The 18,168-nt window shown below is 44.2% G+C and overlaps 3 protein-coding genes across 5 annotated transcripts in view; 1 reads left to right on the forward strand and 2 right to left on the reverse strand.

Moving 5' to 3' along the window:
* Positions 1–1,963: 1,963 nt before the first annotated feature.
* mcm4 (minichromosome maintenance complex component 4) lies at positions 1,964–9,245 on the reverse strand. Of its 2 annotated transcripts, none has more exons than XM_082512358.1 (17): positions 9,149–9,245; positions 8,221–8,289; positions 7,967–8,125; positions 7,719–7,882; positions 7,534–7,635; positions 7,346–7,441; positions 7,079–7,174; positions 6,441–6,579; positions 6,129–6,349; positions 5,890–6,010; positions 5,365–5,624; positions 4,763–5,128; positions 4,542–4,669; positions 4,242–4,449; positions 3,914–4,142; positions 3,526–3,659; positions 1,964–3,243 (listed from the first exon to the last, which is right to left on the reverse strand). In XM_082512358.1, exons 2-17 carry the CDS (start codon positions 8,282–8,284, stop codon positions 3,148–3,150), a joined length of 2,583 nt encoding a protein of 860 aa, XP_082368484.1. In that variant the 5' UTR covers positions 8,285–8,289; positions 9,149–9,245; the 3' UTR covers positions 1,964–3,147. The 2 variants fall into 2 exon arrangements, with proteins under 2 accessions (XP_082368484.1, XP_082368485.1); XM_082512359.1 differs by having other exon boundaries at positions 8,221–8,286; positions 9,149–9,236.
* A 5,983-nt stretch (positions 9,246–15,228) lies between these two features.
* cebpd (CCAAT enhancer binding protein delta) lies at positions 15,229–16,704 on the forward strand. Its single transcript, XM_082512968.1, has one exon. The coding sequence runs from the start codon at positions 15,486–15,488 to the stop codon at positions 16,365–16,367; it is 882 nt and encodes a 293-aa protein (XP_082369094.1). The 5' UTR covers positions 15,229–15,485; the 3' UTR covers positions 16,368–16,704.
* Positions 16,705–16,787: 83 nt separating this feature from the next.
* The window catches only part of spidr (scaffold protein involved in DNA repair), a 42,956-nt gene continuing 41,575 nt past the window's right edge, over positions 16,788–18,168 (reverse strand). Inside the window, exons 19-20 of one of the 2 annotated variants that reach the window (XM_082514353.1) lie at positions 17,760–17,816; positions 16,788–17,291 (exon numbers count right to left, since the gene is read on the reverse strand). In XM_082514353.1, the coding sequence (XP_082370479.1) occupies positions 17,172–17,291; positions 17,760–17,816 (177 nt within the window). In that variant the 3' untranslated portion in view covers positions 16,788–17,171. The remainder of the gene's footprint in view (positions 17,292–17,759; positions 17,817–18,168) is intronic. The other variant, XM_082514354.1, reaches the window with a different exon arrangement.

Here is an 18,168-nt window from a genome sequence, read left to right on the forward strand (position 1 = left end):
CTTGCTTGGTACCATCCTTGGCCAACTGGGGCTGAGGGGCATTAACGAGTGGAAGTGTTTTTACATTCAGCATATAAAAGAGGGGCACAGCTGGAGTTTGCAAACCAAAGCAGTGGCAGGACTTGATTTAGAGTCATGAGTTAACCTAACTGGTCACAGTCCAAACTCCATGTGTTTGGACTGTGAGAGGAAGCCATGCAGGGATGGGGATCATGGAAACTCCACACAAAGCGGCCCCAGCCAGCCAATGCATTCAAACCCAGGACCCCTTTGTTGTGAGGCAGCAGTGCTAACCACTGCGTCACCATGCTGAAATTAAAGTTAAGACTAAGTCAGTGCAGCTTCTTTTTGATTAGGATTAGAGCCTTAACAACTTCACTAACAGATTTAATATAAATATGTGCAGGCTGTATTAGTTTTCTATCATACCCCCATACTTTGGACATTATGACCGACAGAAACTATCATCTTTTTCTGGTAAATTTCAGCCTGGTTTCAGCTGACAGCTCGGCAGGTTAGGATTTTGCACACGTGACACATCACCGTTCAAAATTAAGCGAGCATCTCCCAAATTGTCGGGCTTTTGACCTTCTTAGACAAAACCTCGTCTGCTGATTTGTAGAGTTCAGTTACATTTAAAACAGGATGAGAAGGGTCGGATATTTCACAAAACAAAAGATTTATTTTATTTTTGAAACTTTAAACACACTTTTGTGGATAATACAGGTGTCCATTCCAGGTCCAGAATTTATGCAGGTTGCACTGTTAGAAGGAAAGAAACAGTTAAGCTATCAAGAGCAGAGATCTGAGAGATTCGAGACACATCTGGCTTAACTGCATCTTTTCAGTGGTCAGGTTATTGGATAATTTAAGCTTACAGATCTGGATTAAAGGTTTTTCTCCCTCCAATATCTTATCCATTTATTTGGCTAATGTCAGACCTGATAAAATTGGACTACAATAAAAATACAATAGCAAAAAACATACTTTATACATTTATAATCAGGCCAGAGATTAACTGCTAGAGGATGTGCAGCAGATTTGGGAAGCAGATGAAGTGTGGTCACAGATAAGACAAAATGGTGGATGTAGCTGGTCAAGTCACCCACTCTCATCGCTGACTCGGATTGCTGCCATGTAGCTGTAGTTGCTATAGCAACACATCATTCTGGCTCCAGCTGCAGGTGTACAAACTCCGGGGTCTCCGCCATAATCTGAGATAAAGCCACAAAAAAGAGCCGCTTGGCACGTCTGTTTAAGCATGATTTTATACGACAGCAGGCTCTCGCGCTCATGTTTTACCACTTCAAACCCCCCCCCCCCTGCTGAGTAGGTCAAACTAACTTTTTTTAAATTCATGGCTCCGATTGCTTCACAGATATTGAGCTAAGCCAGTGTGAGTGAAGGACTGCACCAAAGTGCCAGGGAGCACAAAAGCAACAGTACACTGAACACTGGGACAGAGAGTCTGACTACATTTATTCTAGCTTGGGTCAAGATAAATGAAAAATGGTTGGTTGGTTCTAGTTTTGATGATATGGCACAATGCTACCAAGACCAAAAGTTCTTAATTGAAAGCAGAAATGACTATCATACATTTTGACCTTTGGGGAAAAAATGACCTAAAATAGCCACTCTTTCTGAACTAGCCATCTAGTTTTGATTAAATTGGACTCTCCTGAATAATCAAAGTATGAAAGTCAAATTAAAATGAAATTATGATTTTGACCCTTTGACCTCAATTCTGACCTTGGACCTTGACCTTCTGGGAAATGTCTGGGAAACTCAGAAATGCTTGGAGAGTATATTTTTGAAGTCGTTTTAAACCATACTCAATTATTCATGCACCAGTGAAATGCTTTCAACATTTGCATTTCCTCTGCTCGAGCCCTACATTGTTAAATGATAAAACGGGTTTGGTAGTGGAGACCATCATAGACAAGTAGACACATGACGAGATCAGCATGTCTACATGTCATTATTTAATGGTTCACAATAAGTCTCTGTATACTTTTATCACTTGTTACATAATGGAGGAAAACTGCATTACTGTGTAGAGTGGCCACACACTGATCATCAGAACAAGGAAAAGAGATGCCTCAAGTGACTTGTAATGTGGTGTGGTTGTTAATACCGTTTCAAAAACTGCTGGTTACGAGGATTTTCCCACACAGCCATCTGTAGAGTGTACAGAGAACGGTCCAGAAGAGAAAACATGCAGTTCTCTGGGTAAAAATACCTTGTTGATACCAGAGGAGACAGCTTTGAACTAATAGGAAGGCAACAATAACTTACATGATCACTCCTTACAACTGAGGTATGCAGAAGAGCATCTCCAGACCCATGGGCTATAGCAGAAGACCACATCAGGTACAATAAGAAAGAAATTAAATTGGAAAAACATGTAATAAGTCAGTTTCTGACATGTGACTTGGATGATGGGGTCAGTATCAGTGTAAACACGAAAGCTTGGATCCACCCTGCCTTGTTTCAATCATTAATCACTGGCTCACCTGCACATCAGAAGCATATTTGGCCAGGATACTGGAAACTGGAACAAATCTCAGTCCATTTACTACCAAGATTTACCCAGTAAAGTCAGCAGTAGGCTCTTCCGCATAGATGATACAGCTAGCAAACAACTTAACATAGAGAAACTGGTGAAATATGCAGGTCAGAAGTAAGAAACCTTTAGTGAACATCATTTTATTTATTCTCTATAAACAAATAGTCAACATGAGCTACTCAATCCAAAAGAAAAAACACAAAATAAGTTCAAGCTTGCTTTAACAGTTTCTTGAAGACAAAGTCTGCGATTATAATGTACAAGTTATCCAAAGAGCTTTTTAATCACAGCACAAAACAAGTTAACAAAGAAAATAAGTACTTTCAAATATGAGCTCTTTAAGTCAACACTGGATGCAGTTTTTACACATTCCTATAAAAACTGCAACAGGAAACCAGCGTTTAATGAGTCATTGGGTCCTTCTGAATCACCAATCTGGGGTGCTATAAACATCTAATACACCCAGATATTCAGCACATGCTGGTTCGGTTAAACAAATACGTTTTTTTACAGCACGAGTAAAGAAGTCGACATGGGATAGGATTTAAAATTAAGGACTGTACATAATTGCAGGGTGTGCCTCAAGCAAGGAGACGAACAGTCTTTCCAGTGACTGTCAAGTAATCCTCGTCAGCCAGAGCTCGCAACGCCTCGTCGAACAGCTCCTTAGTAATCGCCTGCAAACGGGGCAAGACAGGAGGAAGCCATTAGAGAGGAAGTGATGCAAAAGTGCAGCAAATACTCAGAGAGTGCAAACGTGTCGACGGCTACTCTGGCTGAATTTTGTGATATTTCAGAGGATACGGAGAAATGTTAGAGCTTAGCTTTTGTTCAGTCTAATGAGGAACGAGTGCCATGCTACAGCCATAGCGATCGCCATCTGAAGAGCTGAAATCAAACTGATATTTGACCTTTGACTTCATGCTGGCTTAATAAAAATAAAGATTTAAAAGACTCACAGTTTCAGACTGTCCTCTGAGGTCATCGAGCAGCTGCTGGTATTTCATGGCTGGCGTCTTCCCTTTGGCCTGGATCAGCTTCTTCAGGGCCTGGGCTACCTCCTCCTTGCGCTTGCGTGCTGTGGCGCTCATGCCTGTAATCAAGCAAAGAACAATGCATTGAAATGCAACTGCAGGACTGAACCTAGAGGTTATTTGCATAATTAATCTGGGGTTAAAAAGTTGTCCTATAAAGAGGCCGGAAAAGCCCAGGTGGCACCTTCACAATGGAGAAAATGGAACTAGTATTTCAAAGCAAGGCCATTGTAAAATGAGCCTGACCCTCATAAAGTGCATCTTTAATTTCTCATGTCAGCACCTTTAGAAATACATTCACTGTCTTCCGTACCTGTTGTCAGAATAGAGATGTCTACAAATCCTGTTCTAGGATCTGTGGCCGACTGTTTCAAGGCCTCTCGGTGCAGCCGCTTGGCCTCCTCCACGTCAATGGTCTCCACTTTCTCGGAGAAGCGTACCTTGGCGTGGGCCTCTGCCAAGCGGATCAGGGACTCCAGCTGTCTGGGGTAGGCGGACACCATCCCACGGCCGCTGCCTATCTTTCTCATGTCAACATAGGCCTGCGGATGAACGTAAACAAGGTCAGCTACATAGAACTCTAAGAATCGACTAAAATGTTTGCTAAAAGGGTTAAATTAAGCCACAGAGTTTCCACAGACCTCAATGAGGGCCTGGCTGGCTTCTTCGCTCAGTCTTGGGTTGATGTACGTTCGCGCGTACGCGATGTAGTCCTTCAGCACGGCCATGTCCAGGAACTCTTCCTCCATCTGCTCCTCGGTCTGGTAGTAGAGAGACACCAGGTGGTGAGCCAGCCTGCGGTCGTAAGCCTCATCCTGGGGATCCAGCATCAGGAAAATGAGGTCGAATCTGACGGCGCAACAAACACAAAGTTACGTTTAGTTTGCAACACAGCAACATGTGGATCGGTGCATCGGGAGTTTCAATGCAGTGATGTTCACCTGGACAGGAGAGTGTGAGGCAGCTGGATGTTCTCGATTGTGGTCTTTTTGGGGTTCCACTGGGATTCCACTGGGTTGGCAGCAGCCAGCACGGCGGTGCGGGCGTTCAGCTGGCAGATGATTCCAGCCTGAGGGCACGAAAACACAAACGCCGTGAGACCGAAAGCTCCTTCCGTTTGCGTACTTCCAAACGATTACGTATTAAATGTGGTGACATATACCTTTGCAATGGAGAGGGTCTGCTGCTCCATGACCTCGTGCAGCACGGAGCGCGTGTTGTCGCTCATCTTGTCGAACTCGTCGATGCAGCAGATGCCGTTGTCGCTCAGGACCAGCGCGCCGGTCTGCAGCACCAGCTGCCTGGTCTCTGGGTCCTTCATCACATAGGCGGTCAGACCCACAGCGCTGGAGCCCTTTCCTGACGTGTACTGGCCGCGGGGCACCAGGTTGTAGACGTACTGCAGCAGCTGGGACTTGCTGGTGCCGGGGTCTCCGCAAAGCAGGATGTTCACCTCGGCACGGAAGTTCCCGCGGCCGGTCTGACTGAAGTCCTTTCGAGTGCCCCCAAACAGCTGGAGCAAGATGCCCTGGTACCAGGAGACGGAGAAAGAGACACAATCGAATCACAACTTTAATCTAAATTCATCTTCAACCAAAACTTTTATTAGGGCATTTCTGCATTTCACCTCTGCTTAAAATGTTCTTTTTTTAAAAGCTGCAGCAGAGTGACCGATATGCAGGAAAGAGGGCGTGGCTGTTGTGGGCCTTTTTGGCTATGTGATAGCCAAGTGTTTCCACCTTAACAAGTAGCCTTTGGTCTTACCTTTTTGATGTCTTCATGTTCGTAGATGCTCGGTGCAAGGGCAGAGGAGAGGCGTTCGTAGACGTCCGGCTTGGCTGCGAGCTCCTTCAGGGTCTGCACGCGGTCTTCGGTGAAGAGCTTCTGCTCGGCCTCTTCGTCCAAACCGTGCAGGCGCTTTTCGTCTGTCTTGCGGAAGTGGATGGCATCTATGTGAGTCTTGTAAACCGACTTCACGTTGCTCTGGCGTGGGTTAACGCGCATTGGGACGGCTCTGTAGATACCTGCACAGATGACAAAGGCTGTTAGTGATCCGACCACAACGTGACCTTCAACGACCACCTTGCAAATTTTTTTTTTTTTTAAATGCTTTAATTTCATGCCAAACACTTTAAATCCACCTGATGACTTTCTGCAGCCAGGAGCTGCCCCCTGCTGGTCATTAGAAATATTGCAGCTCAGCTCTTGCTTCCATTTTCAGCCCCATCTTTTACTCTTCATACAGGTCATCATGAAATTAATATTATCAAGATATTAAAGAAATCTCACCAGTGATGTTCACCCTGTCTCCTGGCTGCACTTTGTCAACTAGATCGTTGTGAGCGTAAACGATAGTCGTGTGAGGCGTCTGACCGGCCGGCATGTCTTCGGGAGATTCCTGAATTTTTATCTGTTGCGAAAGGAAGAACGGTAAACAAACAGTCGCCATGACCTCCGCAGCAACACATCGGCGATTACCATCCGTGTATTCTGAGATAAGGTGTCGCTGACTATGAGCAAACTCTCACCATCTGTTTGTCTGAGAAGACAGAGCGATTGTGAATCAACGCCAGGCTGTGGGTGGTGTTGCAGTGGCGACACACAGCCGGCTCGGCGATGCGCCCGCGATCCACCTCCACGCGGGTGCTGTAGGCGCACACCTGGCACTGGAAGAACGCCTCCTGCATCTCAGGGATGAGCTGCGAGGTGCGGATCACCATGCCGCTGATGGTGATCAGCTGATCGATGTCTGTGGAAGAAACACAGAAGTTGACACCTCACTGTTTACAAAAAACAGAAGACAACATGGGTCCCGTAACACGTGTGACGTCAGTTCAAACCTTCTGGGTTCAGGCTCCTCATGCTTTTGGTTTTCACGGCGTTGTAGGGGCGTACTTGGATCTGATACTCAAGGAAAGAGTCGGGGAAACGCTCGAAGAAAAGCTCGTTGACCGCCATGTCAAAAGTTGGGATGACTTCCTGAAAACGACATAGTTAACTCCATTAATACGCAGCCAAATTCCACAGAATTTCTTCCACGGAAACAGGGAACGATTTAATCTTTAACAGAGTGCAGATGCCAGTGGTCCTGTGGATAAAGTGACTAATAATATTATAGATGGATATAACAATAAAAATGTAAATAAACCCCTCATAGAACAAAAAGTAAAATTTGCTTCTGTATTTGTCTTTGGATTCATTCACCTATCCATTTGTTTTCTATATAACCTTGTTTGCGTCACATTACACACCACTTCTCCCTTTGCATTTGCATCCACTTATTTTAGTTTTATTTATTCAAGACATCACCGTATGGCATTACTTCATTATAAAAATCAGAAGGCCGCCATTTCACTCATCAGGGGCTCAAGGTTTCATCCTCTGTTTAATCCGTACTCACGAATACACCTAATGACGTAATAAAAACAACAGCAATGAAAAAAAATAAACAAATGATGGCAGATGAAGCGAGCTTTACCTGTGGGTAGCAGGTGAGCTGTCTGTAAAGTTCTGCATCAAAGGACTGCACGTGGCGGCAGTTCACGTTCATCACAGGATCGCCGACGACGCTGATCTGTGGGACGAGAGGAGAAACATTGATATTACGTCTTTGAATGCAATCCCGCGCAACCGCCTCCTCCTGTATTGTCTCATTTCTTGGCTGTTGTTCATCATTCAGAAACACCACCGTGCAGTGCGAGTCTGACTTAAAAACATTTGGAGCAGCAAACAATAAAAATTGCACCTCCTCCAGCTTCTGCATGTATAACGGCTCGTTCAGGTCCAGACCAGCGTTCTCATCTTCAGTGGAGGTCGGGTCAACAAACCTCTGGAGAAACCTCTGGAAGCAGCGAAACGCAAAGCATGCCGATGTTAACTCATGGACTCCCTACAGGACATTTATTATGGGATCTAGCTGACTCGGCTTCATACCTGAAACTTTTCCTTGCAGGTGCCGACATTCACATCAGTCCCCCAGATCACCAGCCTCTGCCCGGCGTTCGACTCGCTGGCCACGGCGCCATCTGCGCTTGGCTGAGAGAAGATAGCGAATAGTTAACTTCTGAGGGTTCAGGCTTCATGTGAGCTCAATACATGACAAACACAAGGTTACTGACCGGCTCAGAGTGAAGATCAACTTGGGGAGCCTTCCTGACTGATCCCAGATCAGGACGCTGCCTGGCTGGTGTGCCCCGCACTCCGCTCCGTGGGGTTCCCTCAATCCTGGAGCTGGGAGTCCCGTACATCAAGGGGGAGCTCATGTCCACCTCGTTAGGAGGCACTGTTAAAAGGAGGCAGATTTATAAAACAATTTAAGAATCCAAACTTGAGTCCACAAGACCACAACAACTCAAACATGTCATACCTGAAGGTCGGGGGCTGGAGAGCAGAGACGTGTCCTGGGGTGCTGCAGGACTGAGAATGTCCGTGGCTGGGGAGGTGGGCATCGGCATCAGGTCCCCGGTGGAGGAGTCCTGACCTCTGCGCCGCTGAGAGGGAGGCGAGGTGGGGTCCTCACTGCTGGCTAAAATCGCACAGACATGAAGAAAAGTAGGCAACGGTCATCATACAATCACAGGAGGTCCATATGCAAAAGGATGGAGCAGGTGGGGAACTTACGTGTAGGTGGATTGGTGTTCCTTCCACGCTTACGGCCACCAGGGGTTGAAGCTGGAGAAGACATTGCTGCTGGGAAATCAACAAAAGGTGACACTCAGTAACGGAAATGTAATAACACTTACATACTGTCGCTCTGGCTGTAGGACATCACTGATGGCTTCAAGTTTGACTGAGCATTTAGAAAACTGACATTCACATATGTGGCTGGCTGAAAAACTTTAACTATTTCCTTTTTGTTTTATTAGATCTTTTTTCAGTTTTGTGGAGAAAATGACATGAGATGGATATAAACTGAGCAGCCTGCCTTTCGCTGCCTCGTTAACAGCCCGATTACATTTACATGTAATGAGGTAATATTTGATGTAGCACAAATAACCTTGTGTAACAATTAGTCCAAGGTTGGGGCATGAAACAAACCAACTGTTTTTCCTTACATTTGGTACTTGGATCTATGTTATGAATGCGTGCTTGAATCGCTTCCAGATAAGATAAGATAAGATAGAACTTTATTAATCCCTCGGGTGGGTTCCTCTGGGAAATTCGACTTCCAAAAAAAGCACAGCAACGACCGAAGTTACAGTTACAGATATCAGTCAAACAGCACGAAAAGTTCACTTAACTATACAAACAACACTTCCGGCGCGCTGATGTGCTACACTGCGTGTCTTTTTTAGATGTTTTGAAGTGTCTTATTTTCACTAAAGCACTAACTGCATTAAACCCTCGACCTCCATTTGACATGTGGCTGCAGAGCACACAATAAGCTGATCCTCGACTGCGACGATTTAACATTAAACGTCAGCGTAAAACAACAAAACACCTTCGTGCACGTTTAAGTCAACCTGATTAACGTGTCACGCTTTCACGAAACCACCAAAACTACAGATGTAATAAGCTAAAAAATATCATTATATACGTCTCTTCTTACCTCTTCTTGTGTATACGTCCGAGCGGAGAAGATGTGGCGCGAAACTGCGGGTGACGTTATTTTCGCGGGGAACTTTGGGCCAATGAGAGGCTGGGATTGACTTTCTTTTCTTTCCGGTCGATCCCTTCACCGAAAAAGGGGGGTTCTTGTTCAGCGTTTACTTATCCGGCTTCAGTTTAGCATCTTGTAGACTCAATAAACAAACAGATTAAATAGGAAATAAATAAATAAATTTACTTTTAATTTTTGATATGTCAAATACGATCTGCGTTTCCTGTGCGCTCATGTGCTCCATCAAACCCTCAATCGATTTGGTTTGGCCCAGCAGTAAGAGACTTTTTTTTTGCCCCTGCCCTAATCTTTATTGTAACGATGCAAACGACACGCAAGTGTGAAACCGCCTCCCAAATACTAAATGACAGCAAATCCGTGACAGGCTACGGATGTAAAGATGTAACATTTGAATTAATACAACAGCAGAAGCTAACCGGGAAGTACTGTTCACCCTCTTTTCCTACTCTACATGTAGGATGTATGTTCACCCGGTTATGTTACAGCGGTGGTTGTAGTGGTTTCACTACAGGTAGAGGTACTCATGTATGCCAGTGGGTGAGAAGAAACAGCTCTCAGTATGATGAGGTCCAGCGCATCCCATATTTCTGTGTTCACAGTAATGCACAGAAGTTTGTGTACACTCATTGTGGCCATGACTGTCATGATGATTTGGGGGTTTTATTGATTTCTTTAACTGATTTTTTTCCCCGTGTGTTGAATGATTGTACAGCACAACTCTTTAATGGCTCCACATGCAGTCACTTAAATCTTTTTATAACTGGTGCTGAAGGTTCTGCAGTGTCTTTTGACTCAACAAGGAAAGGGCGTATTAATTTCCCATTGTCGATTATGATCGACTATAAGTAGTTCATCTCTCCCAGCATTAAATTGATTTATTTAACAGCACTCATTGGATTGACCAATACTCAGAACAATAGGAAAGTCCAAGGAACTCAGTGAAAATCCAAGAATGAGATTTGAAGATTTCCACAAGTTGTGAAGGCTTATTGGAGCCATTTCCAAACAACTGCAGATTCCAGGGTCATCAGTTCAAACTATTGTAAATAAGTATGTGTTATTCAGATGTGTCAGTTCACCAAGGTCTAGAAGAAAACCCTTAATTGTCACCCCCAGATTACAGGAAATTGGTTAAGATTTTCAGGAACAACCCAGAAACCACTAAACGTCAAGCCTGCCAGCATTACTGCCCACAGTGAAGAGATTTTTACATCAGCATCAGAGACAATGCTGACCAACAGAGAATCATTGATGGCTACCAAAAGCATCTGGGTGAGATGCAACTTGACATTTGACCAAATATTAGTAGGGCTGTATAGTATATCTGAGTCTGTATATATACATTGGACCCTGGAAAATGAACAACTCAGAAATCATTAAAAAACTCAAATTCACCATGACATCAATGCCCATGATGAGCATGTGCAAACTTCTGACCACAGTTGAGACTCGTGGATGTAGAGAAGGAGGAAATGCAGAGGTTCGGCGTGACAGAGGAAGATGCTAGGGACAGGGGGAGATGGAGGCTGATGATTCACCGTGGTGACCCCTAAAGGGAGCAGCAAAAAAAAGAGAAGCCTAAAAATAATTTGAATAATTTTACATGAGTTTAATACATTAAGTCATGTCATATAAAACCAACGACTACAAAGCATCTGCACTTTTTGAGCTGGTTAAGCAAGTTTATGGCTTTGATCATATTAGCACTCTCACCTGTATCCTCTCCATGAAGCACAGATTCAGATGCATTCACGTAGCTTTGATCTGCTTCACCCACAGTGAAACAGGTGGTGTACTCTGCACTGAATCAGCTCCACCCTGACCAAGGAGAGGCAGAACTCCATTCTTCAGAGACATGCCCCACCCTCTGGTTTGCACAACATGCAGCAAAATAACGACCCCAGAAACACCTCAAACTCTACGAGAAGTACTTGCACACTAAAGTGTAAAGTTGAGGATTTTGCTCCACAATCACCTGAACAAAACAAAGTTTCACTCACAATTTCAGAGCTTTGAACCCCACTCTTCCCCCTTTCAAAAGAATCCTGAACAGAGATATTTGAAAAGTAAGAGGACCAAATGTTTGTCCAACTTCAAGAATGACTTTGCCACCTACAATACTATGTAAACCTCTCAAGTCATCTCTTTTTTTCCCCTCCAAGGATCCAAACATGTGGTCTGGAGCAGCATTTCTCCAGGCTTTCTGGAAGTCAGCGAAGGTTTTTCTTTGTATTTGGGCTACTTTTTCACTTATTCTCAGTAATCCCGGGTTTGAGGTTCACCTCATTTTGAGTCAAGTTATCGTACATCATGACCACAGTTTGCTCATTGGAGATGCCATTCCTGTGGACAGTCTGGTAGGGATGGTAAGCACTGGTCGGCGCCTGTAGTTGTACCAGCTGTTTGAGTTGGCCACTGCTTTGCGGTGCCTTCCTCCTGGGTGGGAAACCCATTAACAAGCCCAAAAGTAAGACAGAGCAGAATAGGACAGACCAACACATCTCCTTGCCTTCTGTGGTATTCGTTTTCTAAAACAACACAGGTGGCTCTGGCTCAGGTGGTAGAATGGGTCATTTACCTCTCGGAAGGCTGGTAAATCAATCCCTGCCTTCTCCATCCTGCAGATACTGAACCTCAAGCTGCCCCCAACAACATTCACATTTTCCAACATTCACAAACACACTCACACTGGGTGTGTTTGTGAATGTTGGAAAGTGCTCATGTATAGATAAAAGGGCTGTATGAATGTGGGTGTGGTTGGGTGAATGCGAGTTGCAATTGAAAATGTTTTGATCGCTCAACTGAGTAGGAAGGTGCTATAAAACTACCACCCCATTTATCATTTAAGTCCAGTCTTTGTACCTGAACATTTTCAGAGGAATGCTTTTTGTTTGTTTGTCTGTTAAGCGTCTTCACACTGATCTATGAATCATTCATGCGTGGAAAAAAAACCCTAATTCAAGAGATGAATGAGTGTCGTGCCTACATATAACAGACAACTTAGTAAAGATTAAATTTTCATTTGTATCTTTAAGCACTTTGTTAAAAGTAGCTTGTCTAATTTCTTCCCATTTGTTTGAATTAATCTATGAAAAATAACATAGCTTGACAATGTGATTCATAAAGAACTATAAGCTGAAAGCCCTGCGGTGTGCAATGCGTCCTTCAAAAAATCTGAGGAAACTGGATGAGTGGAGGACAAAAGAAGAAATGGAAGGCCTAAGGAATATCTATATCAGGTGAAGAGTTTCTCAAAGTTAAGTCCTGAAATAGAGAAAAAGACCTAACACAGGACCTGAGAGATCCAGCTCTTCAGTTGATCCATCTACTGTTCACTGATGGCTCGTCAGAAGCTTTCTCAGAAGCCATTCTTGAGGAAGGGAAACGGGGAGAAAAGGCTGAGGTATGCCAAAATACACAAGAACTGGACTGAAAATCAGAGGCGACGGGTTGTTCAAGTAGATGCAGCAAATATTAGCAAATATTAAAGATTTGTTTCAAATCATCAGTAGAGGTCAGCAGAGAGCTACAAGACTGAGTCTCTGCAGTTATCTGTAAAACACAGTGGAGGCTCTTTCAGTCAGTGGTGTTGGAAATCTTGTGAAAAGTGACAGAATTATCAACGTAGAAAATTTCTGTCAGATTTTGATCCACCATACAACAACATCTGGCAAGCACCTGATTAGCAACGGCTTGATTTTCATCATTACCCTAATGATCCCAAACACACTCCCAATGCAGTAAAAACATAGCTCACAGACAAACACACAAGGAAACACTATCAGTCATGGACTGGCCTTCCCAGAACCTGGACCTCAACATCATTGAAGCAGTGTGGGATCATCTCAACAGAGGACAGAACAGAAGTCAGCCAACATCCAAAGAAGAGCTTTGAATGTCCTCCAGGAAGCCTGGAGAACTATACCCGAAAGCCAACCAAGAGAGTTCAGCTGTGTTGAGGAATAAAGGTGGTGATACTAAATGTCGACTTTCAAGCCTGTTAGAATTGTACAAACTTTGTTTTTTCTTATATGCTGTATTCCATTTATGCTTGCACGTTTCTGTAAAGTACCACAAGTGTGATTTCCCATTTTCCTAGCAAACTATGAAGAAGTGAGGAGAGACTCAATACTTTTTCACAATTCCTGTTAAATCCAGAATCTAATTTAAAATCCCTCTCCTCACATACATCCTCTTTAAGAATCAGAGCCCATCTTATCTTAGAGATCTCATGGTACTGAATCACCAATAGAGCTCTTTGTTCTCACGCTGCTGGCTCACTTGTTTCTAGGATATTCAAAAGTAGAATGGGAGGCAGAGCCTTCCGGTTTCAGGCCCCTCTTCTATGGAAGAGGGGCCAAAATCCCAGTTTGGATTTGGCCTCTCTGCTTTTAAGATTAGGCTTACAAATTTTCTTTGATAAAGCATATAGTTAGGGCTGGATCAAGTGATCCTGAATCCTCCCTTAGTTATGTTGTAATGGGTTTAGACCACTGGGAGCTTCCCATAATGCACTGAATATTCCTTCGTCACTCACCTTTTTCACTCACTATGTGTTTACACACTACTCTGCATTTACTCATTAGTTATTATCAATCTCTGTCACTCTTCTACAGCATATCTTTTATCCTGTCTCCCTGCCGTTAAAAGGGAGTTTTTCCTTCCCACTGTTGCCAAGTGCTTGCTCATCAGATTACTTGTGTATTATTATGGGTTCTTTATCTTACAATATAAAGCACCATGAAAGCACTGTTTCTGGGACTAATAAGAGTGTGTGAGGGTGACAATAAGTGTTACTTAAAATATCTGCAGGTGCAAACGGTGACCAGCGTGTGGCACTGTTTCCATTTCAGAAAGGCCAATGAAAGAGGACAAATACTGCAAACTTCCGAAGCGAAAAACATTGGAACAATTCCCAGAAGTATCGCAGTAGATATTTGATTTATGGATAATATTCAAAATATATCTATATATGTAGAGACAGTTGAAAAAAAAAAGCTTTAAAAGTTTCGGCACATCTAATTCGAGGCTTTCTCGTTCACTATAAGAGCTGAATGAGTGCTTTACAATGTAAAACTATTTGAAGCATGTTTAGCTCCAAACCAGCGCTGACTCTGAGAGCTGCTGGGAACTGGTTTGTGTCAGAAAGTTGACTCAACTTTTGAAAAGTGATTAGAGACGTGTGCTCCCCCTTGTAGTTTCAAATAATTGTTACATGAGTTGCCACACATCTTTATGATGTAACAGCATATAACTACTGCCACTGCAGATTGTGAATGAATGTCTGTAGGATAAATGGGTGTAAGGAAGGCAGCCCGTGGCCTTCGGTTTCTGCTGGTTTCCCCTCCTCTATAACACCTTTTGTTAACTTGATCCCAGAATCGAAACTTAATCGCAAATTAGAAATGACGTGATATAAAAACTGAACTATGAATCTGAACTATTATGAAAGTCTATTTAAAGCTAACTAGAGAAAAATAGGACTGTAAGATTGTTTGTTTCAGTGAAATTTCTCCCACTTTTACACTGTTATTACCTATTATTAAACTACCCAACATTATAAATAGTAGCTAAACTGAGCTTTACTATAAAAATAAAGCATCGATTAAGAATCCAATCATACATGATATTAATATTGATATTATGTATTGTTACTTTCATTAAATACTTTAATTACAGTGTCCGGGTACTTGCAGTATGTTTTAACATGCTATGGAGTATTTTTCTTGCTTCTTATACTTCAGTAATATTCTGAGCACTTCCTGCGCCACTTTTTATCTCTGCTGTGAAATGAGTGCTGGTCCCAAACAGCCAGAGCCGAGCCTTCACTATGTAAACAACTCTGCACCATTCATACATCATAGTAAGAAGTGGGTGGCACGAGCAGCACGCCCCTCGCTCCTCAAATGGGAAGTTACGGTGCACCACGTGACAGCCTTCTGGACTTGACTGGCTCGTGAAAGGGCGGCGTGTGTGACGTCAACTGGTGCAGACGATACAAAACACTGCGCGAAAGTAGAGCCGCTTCAGAGAAGTGACAAGAGGTGCGTTAGGGTTGAAAGGGACGGGAGCCTGACAGTCAGCACCCAGGGATAAAAAGCCAAAAAGTTTTTTAATATCGCAAAAAGGGAGAAAAGCGCCTGCGCAGAAAGAGAAGCCGCAGCAGGATTATCGCGCTGCAGAGCTGTCACACCTGAGGGGTATCTCTATAAGAAAAAAGTTTATTTTCTCTCTAAAACCCACGTGGGACAAGTCAGCAGGGTTCATGTGTGACATATACAGCCTGGACTCGCACTGCGTGTCTCCACAATGCAACATGAGCTGGTCCATGGAGCCTGCTAACTTCTACGACAGCACCAAGCTGGGGGGTCCGCAGCAGGGGGTCTGCAAGCCGGGCAACAGGAGTGACGGCCCGGCGGAGGACGGCACCATGGTGGAGCTGAGCACCACCCCCGCCATGTACGACGACGAAAGCGCCATCGACTTCAGCCAGTACATCGAGTCCATGACAACCGTGCCAAACTTGGAGCTGTGCAACGATGAGCTCTTCCTCGACCTGTTCAACACCGTCAAGCAGGAGAAGGCGGATTTCCACAACATGCAAAGCTCCGGTCTGCCCGGTGGCATGCAGCAGCTGTCAAACGCCTACACAGCAGAGAGGAAGACGGACGGCGCGCTGGGGAAGAGCGCCTTCAGCGCACCCATCAAGCAAGAGTCCGATTGGAGTGACAGCGACATGTCTTCATCCCTGCCTTCCCAGATCGAGACCTGCGCGCAGACCTCCGTCAGCCTCCCCACGGGGCAACCGACCCCGCCGACCACCCCGGAGCCAGTCTCCGCCGTCAGCTCGGCCAAATCCTCGCCGCGTAAGCTGGGCAGGGAAAGGGGGAAGAAGGCGGTGGACAGGTTCAGCTTGGAGTACCGACAGAGGCGAGAGAGGAATAACATTGCAGTGAGGAAAAGCAGGGACAAAGCCAAAAGGCGCAACATGGAGATGCAGCAGAAGCTGATTGAACTGAGCGCCGAGAACGACAGGCTTCACAAAACCATCGAGCAGCTAACTAGAGAACTCACCGGCCTCAGAGAGTTCTTCAAGCAGATGCCCAGCTCCAGCTTTGCGGGCTCCACGAGTGCAGAGAGCCGGTGACAAATTCTCGAACTGCTTTGAACTGAACTTTCAAGAGACATACCTCAACAGACACTTGTTTTTTGTTTTTCTTACCATCTGTACCAGATGTATTAAGCTTACCATAATGGCACTGGAAAATATGATGCTGCCATATTTTTGTGGGATTTTTCCCCTGTATTAAATTATTTTACCACTGCATTTATGTGTTGTTATACCTGATATGGTACCTTTTTTTTTTTATAATTCCAAACTTTCTATAAGAGCCAGAGCATGATCTTTTATATAGTTTGTATGAAACCTTGAAAAGTTTGTTTTTGTTATCTGTAATAAAAACATTGCTGGAAAAATTGCAGAACTGCCTGGTCTGTGGGTAATCTTTGTGTGTCATGATTTATGCTTGAGGAAACTGACACAAGAAGTGCAACAGGAAACAGAAAGTAAGGTCAGCAAAAATGAGCCTTTTATTGACACAAAGCGAGTTAATCTTAAACACAGAAAGGATGAAAAAGTTTTAAAAAAGACAACATTTAAACCCAGAAATCTGAAGTTAATGAACCCACGTGGGCTCCTTTTGACAGCCTGCATGCCACTGCTCTACCCTTGGGCTGTCAACCCCTGGCTGGTTAGATCACATATCATTAACACAAACAGGACCTTGTCTCTTCACAGCCTGTTCCCTTCAGCAGAGCCTCAAGCTGTCAGGGGGAGGCCTTCAGAGGGAGGGAGGAGGATAAACTGGCTCGGACCGAGGCCCAGCGTGCAGATCCTTGGAGCCAGCTGAAGCCTGAGGATTGATCTCATTAGTTCCTTGCCCTGACAGCCTCAGAGGCAGATTTCTTCCAGGCCCATCCACAGGGCAGGCTTCCTAGTGATGACTCGGACATAAACGGGGATGGGGCCCACCTCTTTTCCCAACACGGCCTCCACATCGTATCCTGGGAACTGAAACAGCGAGGTTAAATCACTTGGCAGTGTTAGAGCGTTCAGAAAGCAATCAACACTTAAAATAGCTCCCTCCTATATCTCCCATACATAAAAAAAAAAAAAGTTTGACAGTAATATGCAAGCATCCTTAAGCCCCCTGACCTCTGCACTCTGGCTCAGCAGTAATTCTAGTGATCTAAGTCTGAAAGCGCACATTGCATTTGTATGTTAAAAATAGCTCCAACAGCACCAGTGGGTTCTTGAGGTTAGTAAAAGCCAAAAAATGATAATCAGGCCGTGAAAAAGAGTGTGTCAATATTTTGGAAACCAATTCCTTCAAACATATTAATGAACAGCACGTTTTTTGTTTTGTTTTTTTCACCTCAGCAGAGAAAACTTAATGCCGACTCATGACATATTGACAAAAGATCAATGCGCTCTTCAGATGAGCTCAGAGTTATGTAACAGCTTGATAAGCACACCTACCTCACCCCCTTCCACCTCTGCGGCATTCAGGATGGTCATGATCGTCCTCTGCTGCAGCTGATTTTTAAAAAAAAAAAAGAAGACGTGGACACAGTAATGACTTTTTAATCATCACCTCAGTGCAGTAAATCCAAAACCAATGCTGCACCAGGGAACTGTGCCCTCCGCTTAGTGACAGCTCTCAAGGGTTAATGTATCAGCCGTTCGATAAGAACAACTCTGATAACTTTATCAGTTTGGCTTGCTTAGCTTTCTGATTGCAAAGTCACACACCAGCCTTTCCACAATAAAATATCTTTATGCAGATGTGCTCAGCCTTTAACTGTGCAGAATGTGGTTTTTATCTTTATGAGTCTTGCTGTAAAAGAAGACCAAGGCAGTGCGGGATGATCCACTGTCCTCAAGGATG

This window comes from Aulonocara stuartgranti (genome assembly GCF_965226115.1).
Source record: "Aulonocara stuartgranti genome assembly, chromosome: 18".
Taxonomy (NCBI): Eukaryota; Metazoa; Chordata; class Actinopteri; order Cichliformes; family Cichlidae; genus Aulonocara; species Aulonocara stuartgranti.

What these genes read in the sequence shown, in the direction of transcription:
- mcm4 (XM_082512358.1), bottom strand. Translation starts at nt 8,284, where the DNA reads ATGTCTTCTCCAGCTTCAACCCCTGGTGGCCGTAAGCGTGGAAGGAAC. An exon ending in GAACACCAATCCACCTACAC is followed by an intron (nt 8,126 to 8,220) that starts GTAAGTTCCCCA and finishes GTGCGATTTTAG; the next exon opens with CCAGCAGTGAGGACCCCACC. An exon ending in AACATGAAGACATCAAAAAG is followed by an intron (nt 5,129 to 5,364) that starts GTAAGACCAAAG and finishes TCCTGGTACCAG; the next exon opens with GGCATCTTGCTCCAGCTGTT.
- cebpd (XM_082512968.1), top strand. Translation starts at nt 15,486, where the DNA reads ATGTGTGACATATACAGCCTGGACTCGCACTGCGTGTCTCCACAATGC.